This window comes from Tamandua tetradactyla, chromosome 14 (genome assembly GCF_023851605.1).
Source record: "Tamandua tetradactyla isolate mTamTet1 chromosome 14, mTamTet1.pri, whole genome shotgun sequence".
Classification (NCBI taxonomy): Eukaryota; Metazoa; Chordata; class Mammalia; order Pilosa; family Myrmecophagidae; genus Tamandua; species Tamandua tetradactyla.
In genome coordinates, this window is record NC_135340.1 from 80,528,497 (window position 1) to 80,546,405 (window position 17,909).

Below are 17,909 nucleotides of genomic sequence, written 5' to 3' on the forward strand. Positions count from 1 at the left end.
GAAGGAAACTATGCACGGGCATGAATAGCAGGAAATGAGGATCACTGGGGGGCTATCTCAGAGGCTGCTTACCACACCGTTACATTTCAAATGATCACTGTCCCTTAAAACAAATTGAATAAAATACAAATAAAGAACAGACTATACATTTAAATTGGTTTAATCTAAACTTCTTTGGGGGACTTCTTGCTCTTCAAATTTGGGCAAAATGTTCAATGGTGCACTCCACATCTGTTTCTCATCTGTTCCTCTTTGTTCAGGACTCTCTTTGAAGGAAGGCAGGGCTTATGCCTGATGATCTCTTAAGTGTCCATTTGGATTCTCAGATCAGCAAAATTAAAGCTTTGGAAATATCTTTAGGAGTCTACATTCATAGTGAAATTCATAGGACAATGAAAATGTTCTCACGTGAATCATTACAAGAATCACCTCTGTTTTATTTTTATTTTACAGAGTAATGATTTAAATTGGAAACATTTGGGCACAGTAGATATTTGAAATGAAAAGTAGTTGTATCAGAATGGGCATTAGAAAAATAGCAACTCATTTTACACATAATAACGAGAAAATATTCCTCTGTCTGAACACTTAAGTGTTACAAGTCCTGAGAATGCTGTACACTGAATACTACCTTATAATTAAATCTTGCTTGGAAATAATCCTTTAAAAAATGCTTTGAGGTACAAATCATCTAGTTATTACACATGAAGTCTTTTACATTTTACAAAGAGTTTAAACAAATATATCAAATAATTACAGTTCAGTATCTCTTAAAACAGCTATCAATCAGGTTCAAGGACACATTGTTCTACGATTTCCCGTAAGTTGGGGTTCTCCATTGCAGCTGCCACTCGTTCTTTGTCATTTATCTGCTTGTTGACTGCAAAAAAACACAGACAAAAGTTAGTAGCAGAACTGTGTCACTAAATAATGACTGTATTTTTATTAGCCCAGTAAAAGAACTTAAATGAAGCTGGTTTCTGTTAATTACTATATTAACATATGTAATTTCCAACACCTGGAAGGCAGACTTAAAGAGAAAAAAAATTCCCTAAAATCCTACTACTCTACATAACTATCTTCATTTTTAATTTCCAGTCTTTGTCCATATACATATTTTCATAAAGCTACCTCAGCAGTAAACAAAATTTTGAAAATTGCCACACTATTCATATTATGCCATATATTTTCAAAACTGTAGTTATTTAAAACAGAAAAAATTACAAGTGTTATAAATTAATTAAGAAGATTATGCAACAATGACAACCTTTGGGCATACAGCCATCTTTTTGGAAAAACTTCTGAAAATGGACTTATTAGCTTAAAGGTAAGAGTATTTTTTTTTCACAGTTGCTGAATGATCTTTTAAAGTTATTAGAACAGCGGTGCATGGGTGGTTCTGTGGTAGAATGCTCGCCTTCCATGCAGGAGACCCAAGTTCGATTCCCGGACCATGCACCCAAACAAACAGAAATTATTAGAGCAGTTGTAGATTTACAAAAAAAATCTTGCAGAAAGTACAGAGTTCTCATATAAGCCCCGCCCCCATCCCATGCACACACACAAACATACAGTTTTCCCTTTCATTAACATTTTGCATCAGTATGGTAACTTTTTTTCTTGATGAAACAATATTTTTGTAATTCTATCATTAACTATAGTCCACATAGTTAATGATATATAGTTCTATGGGATTTTTTTGTATTTTGATAACTTATATCCAACTAAAATCTTGCATTTTATCCAGTTTCAAATGCATAGTTCACTAGTGTTAAGTAAGTTCACGAAGTTGTGGGTCCATCCATTACCAAAACTTTTCTATCTCCCCAAACAGAAACTCTGTACCAATTAAACACTGATGCCCCCTTTCTTACTTCAACCCAGCTCTCATAGCCTGTATTGTAGTTTCTGACTTTATGAATTTACATATTCTACTTAATTCAGTTAAATGGGATCATACAATACTTGTCCTTTCGTGTCTGGCTTATTTCACTCAACCTTATGTCTTCAAGGTTCATTCATGTTGTAGCGTGCATCAGAACTTCATTTCCTTTTTCAACCAAATAATATTCCGTGTGTGTATATACCACATTTTGTTGATCCATTCATTGACTGATGGATACTTCGGTTGCTTCCATCTTTTGACAACTGTGAATAATACTGCTATGAACATCAGTGTGTAAATATTTGCTCGAGTCTCTGTTTTCAATTCTTTTGGGTTTAAACCTAGAAATGAGATTGCTGGGTCATATGGTAATTCTATATTTAACTTCCTGAGGAACCATCAAACTGTTTTCCACATCAGCTGCACATTTTACATTCCTACCAACAATGATTGAGGAATCCTATTTTCCCACATCCTTGCTAACACTTATTTCCCATTTTTGAAAAACAGTAGTCAATTCTAATCAGTATGAAATGTTTTGATTCACAATTCCTTAGTAAGCTAATGATGCTGAACATCTTTTCATGTGCTTATTGGCCAAGTGAATATCTTCTTTGGAGAAATGTCGATTCAAATCCTGGGCCCATTTTTTAATTGGATTGTGTGGTGTCAGCTCGGCTAGTGATGATGTCTGTAGGTCTGTTGCTGTGGGCTTGAATCATTAGCATGTGAAATTCATCTATTACTCATTACATCTGCAGTTAGCTAAGGGGAGTGCCTTCCACAATGAGCAATGTTTAATTTAATTGGCTGGAGGCTTAAAATATCTCACTCAGCACTGAAGCTCAGCCCAGACGTTTGGAGATGGAGGAAGAAAAGGACCCAGGGAAAGCTATTGGAATCCAGAAGCCAAGAAAGAAAGCCAACAGTTGTTATGTGCACCTTCCTGTATAACCTCAGATGAAAGTTAGCTGCCTTTCCTCTGAAGAATTATAAACTTTAACTTAATAAATCCCCTTTCATTAAAAGCCAATCCATCTCTGGTGTGTTGCATTCTGGCAGCTTTGGCAGACTAAAACAGATTGTCTTTTTGTTACTGAGTTGTAAAATTCCTTTACATATTGTGGAAATTAAATCCTTATAGGATATGTAATTTCCAAATATTTCCTCCCATTCTATAAGGTATATTTTTATTTTTATGATCCATGAAAGTTTTTAATTCTGATTAAGTTTCATCTACCCATTTGTTCTTTCATCACTCATGCCTCTGGTGTAAAGTCTAAGAAATCACTGCCTGACACAAAGTCCTGAAAATGTTTCCAAATTTTCTTCAAGTTTTATAGTTTGGGTCCTTATATTTAAGTCTTAATCCATTATGAATTAATTTTTGTATATGGTGTGACGTAGGGGTCTACATTTATTCTTTTGCATATGGACATCCAGTTCTACCCACACCATTTGTTGAAGATGCTATTCATTCCCCACTGAGTGGACTTCGCACCTTGGTCAAAAAAATCAATTGTACATAGGGGTAAGGGTTTATTTCTGAACTCGTAATTTGATTGCATGGATCTACATGTCTGTCCTTGTACTAGAACCATTCTATTTTGATGCTGTTACTATGTAACAAGTTTTCTAAATCAGGAGGAATGAGTTTTCCAACTTTCCCTATCCCCCACAACCCCCCCCCCCCCAGATGTGTTTGGTTGTTTGGGACCTTTTACACTTCCATATGAATTTGATGATTGGCTTTTCTATTTCTTTGAAGGTTGTTGCAATTTTAGGGGGATTGTGTTGATTCTGTACATTAATTTGAGTAGACCTGACATCTTAACAATATTTAGTCTTCCAATCCATGAACACAGAATGTCCTATCAATTAGGTCTTCTTTAATTTGTTTTAGCAGTGTTTTGTAGTTTTCGGAATACAGGTACTTTACATCCTTGGTTACATTTATTCCTAGATATGTGATTCCTTTAGATGCTAATGTAAATGGAATTTTTTTCTTCCTGATTTCCTCTTCAGATTGCTTGTACTTGTATATAGAAACACTACTGATTTTTGTGTGTTGGTCTTGTATCCTGCCACTTTGCTGAACTCATTTATTAGCTCTAATAGCTTTGTTGTAGATTTTAGGGGACTTTCTGAAACAGAATCATGTCATCTACAAATAGTAAAAGTTTTACTTTTTTTCTTTCTAATATGAATGACTTTTATTTCTTTTTCTTGGCTAATGCTCTGGCAAAAACTTCCAGTACAATGTTGAACAACAGTGTAACAGTGGGCATCTTTGTCTTGTTCCTGGTCTTAGGGAGAAACCTTTCAGTTTTTCAAGATTAAGTATAATGTTAGCTGTGGATTTTTCATGCATGCTCTTGACCATTTTAAGGATGTTTCCTTCTATTCCTAGTTTTCTGAGTGTTTTTATCATGAAGGGTTGCTGAGCTTTTTTTCAAATGCTTTTTCTGCATCAATTAAGATCATGTGGTTTTTTTCCTTTGTTCTATTAATGTGGTGTTACTACATTAATTGATTTTCTTCTGTCAAACCATCCTTACATTCCTGGGATAAAGACCCGCTTGGTCATGGTGTACAATTCTTTTAATGTGCTGTTTGATTCAGAGTGTTATTATTTTTGTTGATAATTTTTGCATCTTTGTTCATAAGAGATATTGGTCTGTAATGTTCTCTTCTTGTAGTATCTTTAACTGGTTTTGATACATATGGGTGTGATGTTAGCTTCATAGAATAAGTTGGGTAGTGGTCCCTCCTCTTCAATTTTTTATAATAGTTTGAGCAGGATTTGTATTCATTCTTCTTGGAACTGGTAGAATTCACCTGTGAAGTCATTTGGTCCTGGGCTTTTTGTGTTGAGAGGTTTCTGATAACTGATATAGTCTCTTTACTTACGACTGGTTTGTTGAGGTCTTCTATTTCTTCTAGAGTCAATTTAGGTTGTTCCTGTGTTTCTAGGAAATTGTCAATTTCATTTAAGTTTTCTAGTTTGTTGGTGTACAGTTGTTCATAGTATCTTCTTATGATCTTTTTTATTTCCATGGACTCAGCAGTAATGTACCCCCTCTCATATCTGATTTTACTTATTTGCATCTTCTGTTTTTCTTTGTCAATCTAGCTAAGGGTTTGTCAATTTTATTGATCTCAGAGACCAACTTTTTGTTTTATTGATTCTATTGTTTTTTTGTTCACATTTCATTTATTTCTGCTCTAATCTTTGCTATTTCTTTCCTCCTTACTTTGGAATTAGTTAGCTGTTCTTTTTCTAGTTCCTTCAGGTGTGAGGTTATGTTTCTGATTTGAAATCATTCTTCTTTTTTAATGCAAGTATTTAAAGCTATAAATCTCCCTCTCAACACTGCCTTCACTGCATCCCATATGTTTTGGTATGTTGTGTTTTGATTTTCATTCATCTCAAGATATTTCTTGTGCTCGCTTTGTCAGCACATATACTAAAATTGGAACAATATAGAGAAGATTAGCCTGGCCCCTGTGCAAAGATGACATGCAAATTCGTAAAGCATTTCATATTTTTTTAGAAAAAAAAATTATTTCTTGATTTTCCTTGTGATTTCTTCTTTGACCCATTTGTTTAAGATAGTGTTGTTCAACTCCCATAAATTTGTGGATTTTCCAGTTCTCCCTTTGTTATTGGTTTCTAGCTTCATTCCACTGTATATGGTTAAGAAGCTTTGTATAATTTAAACTTCTTTAAATTACTGAGATTTGTTTAGTGACCTAACATATGGTCTATCCTGGAGAATGATCATGCGCACTTGAGAAGAATGTGCAATTTGCTGTTCTTTGGTGCTCTGTTCTGTATATGTCTACCATGGCTAGTTCATTTATAGTATAAGTCAAGTTCTCCATTTCCTTACTAATCTTCTATCTATTTGTATCCATTAATGAAAGTGATGAAGTCTCCAACTATTATTGTAGATGTTGCTTATAAGCCCTGAGTTTGTCAATGTTTGCCTCATTTAATTTAGCTCACTGTAATTAGGTGCGTATATGTTTCTGATTGTTTCATAATCTTGGTGGACTGACTCTTTCCTTGGTGTCCTTCTTTGTCTCTTCTAATAGGTTTTGACTTACAGTTTATTTTATCTGATATCTGTATAGCTACCCCAGCTCTCTTTTGGTTAATGTTTGCATAGAATATTTTCCGCTTCACTTTCAACCTATTTGTATCTTTGGGTCTAAGGAGAGGATCTCCTAAACAACATGTAGTTGGATCATGCTTTTGGATCCTTTCTTCCAATCTGTGTCTTTTGATTGGAGAGTTTAATCCACTTACATTCAGTGTAATTACCAATAAAACAACACAACCTCAGCCATTTTTCCTTTGTTTCTTATATGTCATATCTTTTTTGTCCCTCTTTTCCTTTATTGCAATCTTCTTTTGGTTATAGTTGATCTTTTGTGATATAACTGATTGATACCTATCTAATTTCCATTTCTGCATATGTCTTAAATATTTCTTTGTAGTTACCTTGGGGTTTTCATTAAACAATTTAAGTTATAACCTGTTATTTTAAAATGATACTAACTTAAATTCAATAGCATATACATATGGCACTTATGGTATTCAATTAAACTGTACATATAAGTTATACTAGGAGGTGCACTAGCCAAAATATAAATTTTGTACCAAAGAAACATTTTTTGCTTTAGTCCCATGCAAGACCTTTTTATAGTTTAAGGTGTATTAGAGAGGCTATTGGGAAGTGCCTGACACTGTAGAGTTGTGTTCCAGTAGCCATGTTTCTTTAAGATGATTGATACTGATATAGCTTTCACAAAGTGACTGTGTGATTGTTTTTTAAAATTGTTATTAATAAAACCAATCAACATACAATATGAACATTCTTTTCTATCACAATTGTAAATTAATCATCATGATCATTTCTTAGAACATTTGCATCAATTCAGAAAAATAAATAAAAAGAAAACAGAAAAAAATTCATACATACCATACCCTCTCTTTCACTGACCATTAGCATTTCAATATACTAGATTTATTTTAACATTTGTTTCCCCTATTATTTATCTTTAATCCATATGTTTTACTCATCGGTCCATAAGGTAGATAAAAGAAGCATCAGACACAAGGTTTTCACAATCACACAGTCACATTGTGAAAGCTATATCGTTATACAATCATCTTCAAGAAACAGGTTATAACTTAGATTGTTTAATGCAACCCCCAAGGTAACCACAAAGAAAATATTCAAAACATATACAGAAATGGAAATTAGAAAGGCATCAAACAGGATTTCTCTTCCATGTTGTCAGGGAGATTTACATCCCTGGAAGTCAGGTCCCACATAGGGGGGAAGGGCAGGGAGTTCACATTCTGCGTCAGCTTAGAGAGAGAGGCCACATCTGAGCAACAAAAGATGTTCTCTGTGGGGTGACTCTTAGGCCTAATTTTGAGTAGGCTTAGCCTATCCTTTGCAGAAATAAGTTTCATAGGGGTGAACCCCAAGATCGAGGGCTCAGCCTACTGATTTGGTTGTCTCCACTCCTTGCAAGAATATCAGAAATTTTCCAAATGGTGAATATTTCCTCTCTTTTCCCCAGTGCCCCAAGGAGACTTTGCAAATACTTCTTTATTCACTGCCCACATTACTCTGGGATATATCAGGGCATCATATTAACCTGAACACACCAACAAAGTCTCCACCCTATTCAAGATTCCATGTACTTATCGGTGTTCAACTAAACTGACCATACAAGTTAAATTAGGAAATGCACTACCTAAAATATAAGTTTTGTATCAAATGAACATCTCTCCCTTTGGTCTCACACAGAAGTTGAAGTTTTAAAACATGGATGATATCATCCTTTAACCTTTATTCTAATCTATTTTAGTGCTATCCAGGTCAGCTTTGTTCTTATCTCTACATGAAGTCAGGTCCCTTTTTCAACTTTTTAAACAGTTTCTGTGTGGGATACTGTTGACTTTCATAGCTTCAGAGCTCTAAATCTGAGTCTCAGGTGTCACTTAAATACCTGAAGTTTCTGGGAACAACGAGGTTATAAACAAACAGGTCAGTATATCTCAAATTTAGAAATAACAGTTACAACTTGTGAATATATGTGACTGCAGTAAGAGCTTATAATCTAAGACTTTATAATCGGTCCCAACCTGATAACCCAAGCTCTCATTAAGTTCACTGAGTTTTTATATTATAGTTAGTCCATGTAAGTGAGGTATGATATTATTAATCTTTTGGTTTCTGACATTTCATTCAACATATAGTCCTTAAGGTTCATTCACCAAGTTGTCTGCCTCACAACTTCGTTCTTTCTTGTGGCAAATAGTCAGTAGTCCACTGTATGTATACACCATAGTTCCCCCTTCAGCTCCTCAGTCTTTGTACCTTTAGACCGCCTCCATCCATTGTGGTTTGTGAACACTGCCGCCATAGACACCAGTACGCAAATGTCCATTCCTGTCCCCATACTCGGTTCCTCCAGGTATATACTGAGTAACAAGGTTTCAGGATTATATGGCAACCCCACTCCTAGCCTCTAGGGGAACCACCAGTCTGCCCTCCAAGGGGCTGCACTGCTCATTTTCCCTACCAACAGTGAATAGGTACATCTCTTCCTCCACATTTCCTCTAGCACTTAATTTCCTCTAGCACTTAATTTCCTCTGTTCATTTTTAAACAGATTTATTCAAACATCATATATTCTAACCTAAGTGCATAGACATGTCTTCACCACCATAATGTATCTGAAGACATTTCCTTGTCTTTCACAAAGAATCCATACCCCTTTTCCAATCCCCCTGCCTGTTGACATTTAAGTTTCGGCATAATGCGTTTGTTACATTCCGTAGAGGCATATTAAATGTTACTGTTAACTATAGGCCCTAGCTTGCATTGATTGTACTTTTTCCCATATACCATCTATTCTCAACACTCTTTAATACTGACATTCATTTTTCTCCCTCATGCAAATATTTTTTTATTTGTACATTTGATCACCATCATTGTCCCCTCTAGGCATTCCTAAATTATACGATCTCAGTCTTTATCCTTTATCTTTCCTTCGGATTTCATATGTGCCCCTGTCCTTTCCCTCTATCATACTCACATTCAGCTTCATTTAAGCTTATATTACTGTGCTACAATCAGGTAGGATTGTGCTATCCATTTCTGAATTTTTTAAGTCAGTCCTGTTGTACATTCTGTATTCCTTCTGCACTAATTGCCCAATCTCTGCCCTATTTCTATCTCCTGATAATCTGTATTCTTAACTTCAGCTCTCAAAGTTCGTTCATTAATGTTAGTTCATATTAGTGGGACTATACATTATTTGCCCTTTTGTTTCTGGCTAATTTCACTCAGCATAATGTCCTCAAGGTTCATTCATGTTGTTACATGCTTCGTGACTTTATTCTGTCTTCAGCTGCATAATATTCTATCAAACGTTATTTACCACAGTTGTTTAGCCACCCACCTGTTGATGGATATTTGGGCTGTGTTCTGGTTTCTTAGCTGCTGGAATGCAATATACCAGAAACAGAACAGCTTTTAAAAGGGGAACTAATTAAGTTGCAAGTCCACACACAGTTCTAAGACTGTGAAAAATGTCTAAATTAAAGCAAAGCTATAGAAATGTCCAATCTAAGGCATCCAGGGACAGATACCTTGGTTCAAGGAGGCCGATGACGTACAGGATTTCTCTCTCAACTGAAAGGCACATGGTGAACATGGTGGCATCTGCTAGCTTTCTCTTCCGGCTTCTTGCTTCATGAAGCTCCCTCGGGGGCGGTTTCCTTCTTCATCTCCAAAGGTCTCTGGCTGCATAGGCTCTATTGCTCTTTCCAAAACGGTTTCCTCTTAAAGGGCTCCAGTAAGCAACCCTACCTTGAATGGGTGGAGACACACTTCCATGGAAATCATCTAATCAAGTTACCACCCACAATCAGTTAAGTCACAGCTCCATGGATAATTTAAAAACTCCCATCCAGCAATACTGAATTAGGATTAAAGGGCATGGCTTTCTAGGGGCAACAAATTCAAACCAGCACATTCTACCCTTTGGACCCCAAAAGGACATGCTCTTTCCAAATGCAAAATATATTCATTCCATCACAATATCAGAAAGCCCTAAACTATATCAGTAACAATACAAATACAATAAGAAGTCAGAAACAGTATAAAATCGCATCAAAGTCTGTTACAGGCATGATCTGTTCTAAGGCAAAATTCTCTGGCTCTGGACCTGTAAAACTTAAAACAAGTTATTTGCTGCCAACACACAAAAGCAGGACAGTCATAGGATAAATACCTCCATTTCCATAGGAAGAAATTGAAAGGAACACAGGAGTCACTGGACACAAGCAGTCTCAAAAACCTGCAGGGCAAACTCCATGAGATTTCAAAGTCTGAGAGTCATTTATCTTCAGTCATTTATCTTTAGAAAGCGATAGTCTAACCTTTTTCAAGGGCCTTCACAGTGGCTTGCCTATCTACAAATGCAACCTTGGGGGACGTTGGGGAGACCACCTTTTTCTCAGCTCCACCCTCTCCAAGCATTGGGGCTGCACCCAGGCTTTCTGTCATCTCCAGGGAACACACTCAACCTGTCCATGTGGTGACAGCCAGACCCCTCCCAATCCCCAAGGAATGTGCTCCACCCTCTCCAATGTCTGAGATGGCACAACTCTTCCACTGCAAGGAGAGGCCCATTCTCTGCCTCTCCAAGTGCTTGGGTAGGCACACTCTCCTGGCCCAAGGTTTCTTGACTTTAGACTTTAGCTTTCACACTTCTGCCTCTGAAGTTATTTCTCCTTCACACTGTCCCTTTTCTGAACCCCCCAGTCCAGTCTAGCAGCAGCTCCATTTATACAGGTCCCACAGAACTCATGTTGGCTTTCTAAGTAGTAAACAAGGACCATGCCCATCAGACAGCAGGAGTTTCCACAAATCCTTCCTGGTTAACTCCATCTTCAATTCTTGCTTTCTCTGAAATGGCTAACTGGTTACACATTTGGTTAAATCTTCAAGTGGGGAACCATTCTCTGGGGCCTACCTTCCTGGAAGTCCAGAATTTTCCAAAACATCAATTTCTGGTTTCTTTGTACCCAAGATTTCACTTCTCAGCTTCTCCTTCATGTCACACTTTGTTATAAGTTGCAAGGAGAAACTAGGCTGCATTTTCCACATTTAACTTGGAAATCTCTTGTGCTAAACATACAAGTTCACGGCTTTTTAAATCTGTCTTCCAGCTAAAGCCATCAGTCAATTTTGCCAGATTATTGGCCATTTTAAAACATGGATAGCCTTCCTTTCAGTTTACAATAACATGTGTCTCATCTCAGTCCAAGGCCTTATCAAAAGTATCTTTAGAGTTCACATTTTTGCTAACAGTCTCTTCAAAGCATTCTAAGCCTTCTCCATCAAGTTCCTCATAACTCTTACAGAATCTCCTCCTTATCCATTAAAAAAGCCATTCCAACATGTCTGGTATTTGCATACCGCAGCAGTACCCCACTGGTACCAAAATCTGTTCTAGTTTGCTAGCTGCCAGAATGCAATATACCAGAAACATAACAGCTTTTAAAAGGGGGAATTTATTCAGTTGAAAGTTCACAGTTCTAAGACTGTGAAAAATGTCAAAGTTAAAGCAAGGCTATAGAAATGTCCAATTAAGGCATCCAGTGAAAGACACCTTGGTTCAAGGAGGCAGATGACATTCAGGATTTCTCTCTCAACTAGAAAGGCACATGGTGAATATGGTGGTATCTGTTGTTAGCTTTCTCTCCCAGCTTCTTGTTTCATGAAGCTCCCCCAGGGGCATTTTCCTTCTTCATCTCCAAAGGTCTCTGGCTGTGCAGGCTCTGTAGCTCTTTCAAAAATGGTTCCCTCTTAAAGGTAACTCCATCTTGAATGGGTAAAGACACACATCCATGGAAATCATCTAATCAAAAGTTACAATCCACAATTGGGAGAGCCACAGCTCTATGCATAATTTAAAAACTCACACCCAGCAATACTGAATTAGGATTAAAGGACATGGCTTTTCTGGGGTCCACAAATTCAAACCAGCACAGGCTGTTTCCATTTTTGGCAGTCGTAAATATATATATATATATATATATATATATATATATATATTTTTTTTTTTTTTTTTTTTTTTGCGTGAGCAGGCACCAGGAATCGAACCCGGGTCACCTGCATGGCAGGTGAGCACTCTGCCGCTGAGCCACCCTGGCCCGCCCGGCAGTCGTAAATATTGCTGCTATAAACATTGGTGTTTAAATGTCCATTTGGGTCCTTGCTCTCAGGTCCTCTGAATATATACTTAGTAATGGGATTATTGGATCATATGGCAATTCTATACTTAGCTTCGTAGGAACCACCAAATTTCCATCAAAAATGGTTACACCATTTTACATTCCCACCAACAGTGGTTAAGTGTATCTCTTTCTTCACATCCTCACAAGCACTTGTCGTTTTCTGCTTTTGTTTATAATGGCCATTCTAGTAGGTGTCAGATGATTCATCATTGTGGTTTTGATTTTCATTTCCCTAATAGCCAGTGAAGTTGTACATCTTTTCACGTACCTTTTAGCCATTTGTATTTCTTCTTCTGAGAAGTGTCCATTCATGTCTTTTGCCTTTTTAATTGGGTTGTTCTTCTATTTGTTGTTGAGTTGAAGAATCTCTTTATATGTTCTAGATACTAAACCCTGATCTGATACGTGGTTTCCAAATATTATCTCCCTTTGCATAGGTTGCTTTTTTACTTTCTTGACAACGTTCTTTGATAGGTAACAGTGTTTAGTTTTGAGGAGTTCCATTTATCTATTTCTTTCTTCAATGCTCATGTAAAGTCTAGGAAACTACCTCCTATTACAAGTTTTATAAGATATTTCCCTACATCTTCTTCTAAAAGTTTTATGGTCTTAGCTCTAATGTTTAAGTCTTTTATCCATTTTGAGTTCATTTTTGTATAGGGTGTAAGATATGGATCCTCTTTCATTCTTTTGCATATGAATATCCAGTTTCCCAGTACCATTTATTGAAGAGGGTATTCTGTCCCAGATGGATTGGCTTGACCACCTTATCAAAGATCAATCGTCCATAGATGAGAGGGTCTATATTTGAACACTCTATTCTATTCCATTGGTCAGTATATCTATCTTTATGCCAGTACCATGCGGTTTTGACCACTGTAGTTCCATAACATGCTTTAAAGTCAGGTAGTGTGAGACCTCTCGCTTCATTTTTCTTTCTCAAGATATTTTTAGCTATTTGGGGAACATTTCCCTTCCAAATAAATTTGGTTATTGGCTTTCTATTTCTGCAAAATAAATTTTTGGGATTTTAATTGGTATTGCATTGTATCTAGATATCAATTTGGGTAGAACTGACATCTTAACTATATTTAGCTTTCCAATCCACGAATATGGTATGCCCTTCCATTTATTTAGGTCTTCCCTGATTTCTTTTAACAATTTCTTGTAATTTTCTGTGCACAGGTCTTTTGTATCCTTAGTTAAATTTATTCCTAAATATTTTATTCTTTTGGTTGCTTTTGTAAATGGAATTTTTTTTCTTGATATCCTCCTCAGATTGCTCATTACTGGTGTACAGGAACACTATTGATTTTGGGATGTTCATCTTGTACCCTGCCACTTTGCTGTACTCATTTATTAGCTCTAGTAGCTTTGCTGTGTATTTTTCAGAATTTTGACATATAGTATCATATCATCTGCAAACAGTGAGCATTTCAGTTCTTCCATTGCAATTTGGATGCCTTTTATTTCTTTCTTTTCTTGTCTAGCTGTCGTGGCTAGACAGCACAATGTTGAATAACAATGGTGACAGTGGGCATCCTTGTCTTGTTTCTGATCTTAGAGGGAAAGCTTTCAGTCTTTCCCCACTGAGGATGATGTTAGCTGGGGGGGGTTTCATATATTTCCTTTATCATGTGGAGGAAGTTCCCTTCTATTCCTATCCTTTGAAGTGTTTTCATCCAGAAAGGATGAGGAATTTTGTCAAATATCTTTTCTGCATCAATTGAGATGATCATCTGGTTTTTCTGCTTTCATTTGTTGATATGGTATATTACATTAATTGATTTCCTTATGTTGAACCATTCTTGCATAACTTAAAATAAATTCCACTTGACCATGGTGTATAATTATTTTAATGTGCAAGTATTTTGTTGAGAACTTTTGCATTTATATTCATTAGAGAAATTGGTCTGTAATTTTCTTTTCTTGTAGTACCTTTATCTGGCTTTGGTATGAGGGTGTTGTTCGCATCACAGAATGAGTTAGGTAGCTTTCCCTCTTCTTCAATTTTTTTGAAGAGTTTGAGAAGGATTGGTACTAATTCTTTCTTGAATGCTTGGTAGAATTAACACGTGAAGCCATCTGGTCTTGGACTTTTCATTTTTGGGAGCTTCTTGATGACTGATTCAATCTCTTTACCTGCAATTGATCTGTTGAGTTTGTCTATTTTTTTTTTTCTCAAGTCAATGCTAGTTGTTCATGCCTTTCTAGGAAGTTGTCCATTTCATCTACGTTGTCTAGTTTATCAGCATATAACTATACATATAGTTGCTCATAGTATCCTCTCATTACCTCCTTTATTTCTGCAGGGTCAGTGCGTATATTTCCTCTTCTGTCTTTTATTTATTTGCATCTTCTCTATTTATTCTTTTTGTGTGTGTGTGTGTGGGGGGTCAACCTAGCTAAGGGCCCCTTGATTTTCTCAAAGAACTAACTTGCAGTTTTGTTGATTTTCTCAATTGTTTTCATGTTCTCAATTTCATTTATTTCTGCTCTAATCTTTATTATTTCTTTCCTTTTGTTTGCTTTGGGGTTGTTTGCTGTTCTCTAGTTCTTTGAAGTGAACAGTTAATTCCTCAATTTTTTGCTCTTTCTTCTTTTTTAATATAGGCATTTGAGGCAATAAATTTCCCTCTTAGTACTGCTTTTGTTCATCAAAATTTTGATATGTTGTGTTTTAATCTTCATTTGCCTTGAGAAATTTTCAGATTTCTCATATAATTTCTTCCTTGACTCACTGGTTGCTTAAGAGTGTGTTATTTAGCCTCCAAATATTTGTGAATCTTCTGGCCCTCTGCCTGTTATTGATTTCCAACTTCATTCCATTATTATCTGAGAACATGTTTTGTATGATTTCAGTACTTTTAAATCTATTGAGATTTGGGTAGTGCAATGGTGGCTCAGTGGCAGAATTCTCGCCTGCCATGCCGGAGACCTGAGTTCAGTTCCTGGAGCCTGCCCATGCCAAAAAAAAAAAAAAAAAAAAAAAAGAACTATTTAAATTTACTGATACTTGCTTTGTGACCCAGCATATGGTCTATCCTTGAGAATGACCCATGAACACTTGAGAAAAATGTACTTCCTGCTATTGTGAGGTGTAATGTTCTGTAAAAATCTGTTAATCTAGTTCATTTATTGTATTATTCAAATTCTCTATTTCTTTACTGATCCTCTGTCTAGATGTTCCATTGTTCTAGTTTGCTAGCTGCCAGAATGCAATATACCAGAAATGGAATGGCTTTTTTAAAAGGGGGAATTTAATGAGTTGTTAGTTTATAGTCCTAAGGCTGAGAAAATGTCCCAATTAAAGCAAGTCTATAGGAATGTCCAATCAAAGGCCCCCAGGGAAAGATACCTTGGTTCAAGAAGGCCGGTGAAGTTCAGGGTCTCTCTCTCAAGTGAGAAGGCACATGGTAAACACAGTCAGGGCTTCTCTCTCAGCTGAAAGGGCACATGGCAAATATGGCATCATCTGCTAGCTTTCTCTCCTGGCTTCCAGTTTCATGAAGCTCCCCGGGAGGTGTTTTCCTTCTTCATCTCCAAAGGTCACTGGCTGGTGGACTGTCTGCTTCGTGGTGCTGCAGCATCCTCTGCTCTCTCTGAATCTCTTTCTCCAAAATGTTTCCTCTTTTATAGGACTTCAGAAACTAATCAAGACCCACTCAAATGGGTGGAGACATGTCATCCCCTAACCCGGTTTAACAACCATTCTTAACTAAATCACATCAACCAGGGAGATGATCTCATTACAGTTTCAAATATACAGTATTGAATAAGGATTATTCTACCTTTAAGAAATGGGATTTATATCAAAAGCATGGCTTTTCTTAGGGGGCATATATCCTTTCAAACCAACACATCTATCAATTGATGAGTGTGGGGATTTGAAAACTCCAACTATTATGGTAAGGTGTCTCTTTCTCCCTTCAGCATTGTCAGTGTTTGCCTCAGGTACTTTGGAGCACTCTGCCTTGGTACATAAATATTTATGATTGTTATGTCTTCTTGTCGAATTGTTCCTTTTATCAACACACAGTGCCCTTCTTTGTCTCTTTTAATTGTTTTACATTTGAAGTCTAATTTGTCCGATATTAGTATAACTACTCCTGCTCTTAGTTCTGATTGTTGTTCGCATGAAATATCTTTTTCCAACCTTTCACTTTCAACCTAAGTTTGTCTTTGGGTCTAAAATGACTCTCCTATAGACAGCATAGAGATCAGTCTTGTTTTTTAATCCTTTCTGCCAGTCTATGTCTTTTGATTAGGGAGTTTAATCCATTAATATTTAATGTTATAACTGTAAAGGCAGTACTTTCTTCTACCATTTTGTCATTTGGATTTTATGTCATCTCTATTTTTCCCCCTTTTTATCTTTACTGATAGTCTTCATTTCTACACTCTTATCCATACTGCTCTCTCCTGCCTTTTCCTATCTCCTGTAGTGCTCCTGTGGTAGTTAGATTCAGTTGTCAACTTGGCCAGGTGAAGATGCCTAGTTATACTGCTGCTGACATAAGCTGATGGCATGTGAACCTCATCTGTTCCTGATTACATCTGCAGTCAGCTAGGAGGCATGTCTGCTGCAATGAATGATGTTTGATTTAATTGGCTGGTGCTTAAATGAGAGAGCTCAACATAGCATAGCAAAAAAGCAGCTCAGCTTACCTCATCTCAGCACTCGCAGCTCAGCCTAGGCCTTTGGAGATGCAGAAAGGAATCACCCCAGGGAAAGTTGTTGGAACCCAGAAGCCTGGAGAGAAGGCTGGTAGAGATCACTCTGTGCCTTCAGGCATAAGAAAGAACCTCAGTTGAAAGTTAGCTGCCTTTCCTCTGAAGAATGAAATAAATCCCCTTTTATTAAAAGCCAATCCATCTCTGGTGTGTTGCATTCTGGCAGCTAGCAAACTAGAACAGCTCCCTTTAGTATTTCTTGCAGATCTTGGACACAAATTCTCTCAGTGACTGTTTGTCTGAAAATATTTTAATCTCCCCCTCTTTTTTTTTTTTTTTTTTGGCATGGGCAGGCACTGGTAATCAAACGTGGGTCTCCAGCAATGCAGGTGAGAACTCTGCCACGGCGCCACCATTGCCCGTCCTCCCCCTCATTTTTTTTAATGTTTTTTTTTAAATCTTTTTTATTTAGGGGCATAAATGAAATCAGAAACAAAGATAGATGTTAAAGATTGAGATGGTATAATCTAGGAATGCCTAAAAGGAATAATAATAGTGACTAAATGTACAAATTTTAAAAATGTTTGTGCATGAGGAAGAACAAAGGAATGTCATAACTGCAGGGTGCTGAAAATAGATGGTAATTAATATTTTAAAATTTCACCTTATGTGTGAGACTAAAGCAAAAAAATGTTTATTTGGTACAAAAATTATATTTTGACTAGTGCATTTCCTAATATAACTTATGTAGATAGCTTGATTGAATACCATAAGTACTTGGAATCTTGGGTAGGACATGAGATTTTGCTGGTTTGTCCAGAGTGATGCCCCGATGAATCCCAGAGTGATTCAATCAGTGAGTGGAAAAGTATTTGCAAAGTCCCCTTTGGGGAATGGTGAGAATGGGGAGAAATTCAACATCCCCAAGTTGAATTCTTGATATTCTCACAAGCAGTGTGGACAACCAAAGTTATACGCTGAGCCCCGTATATGGGGTATGTTCATATCAAACTTAAC

At 36.7% G+C, this 17,909-nt stretch overlaps 1 protein-coding gene and 1 non-coding gene across 3 annotated transcripts in view; one reads left to right on the plus strand and one right to left on the minus strand.

The window, feature by feature from the left end:
* Positions 1-413: 413 nt before the first annotated feature.
* CIAO2A (cytosolic iron-sulfur assembly component 2A) overlaps positions 414-17,909 on the minus strand; it is a 104,561-nt gene continuing 87,065 nt past the window's right edge. Inside the window, exons 5-6 of one of the 2 annotated variants that reach the window (XM_077128182.1) lie at positions 16,887-16,971; positions 824-880 (exon numbers count right to left, since the gene is read on the minus strand). In XM_077128182.1, the coding sequence (XP_076984297.1) occupies positions 16,907-16,971 (65 nt within the window). In that variant the 3' untranslated portion in view covers positions 824-880; positions 16,887-16,906. Of the gene's footprint in view, positions 881-16,886; positions 16,972-17,909 lie in introns of both variants that reach the window. The other variant, XM_077128181.1, reaches the window with a different exon arrangement.
* On the plus strand, positions 5,329-5,435 carry LOC143656593 (U6 spliceosomal RNA). Its single transcript, XR_013162510.1, has one exon. It is a non-coding gene; the product is annotated as a U6 spliceosomal RNA (small nuclear RNA).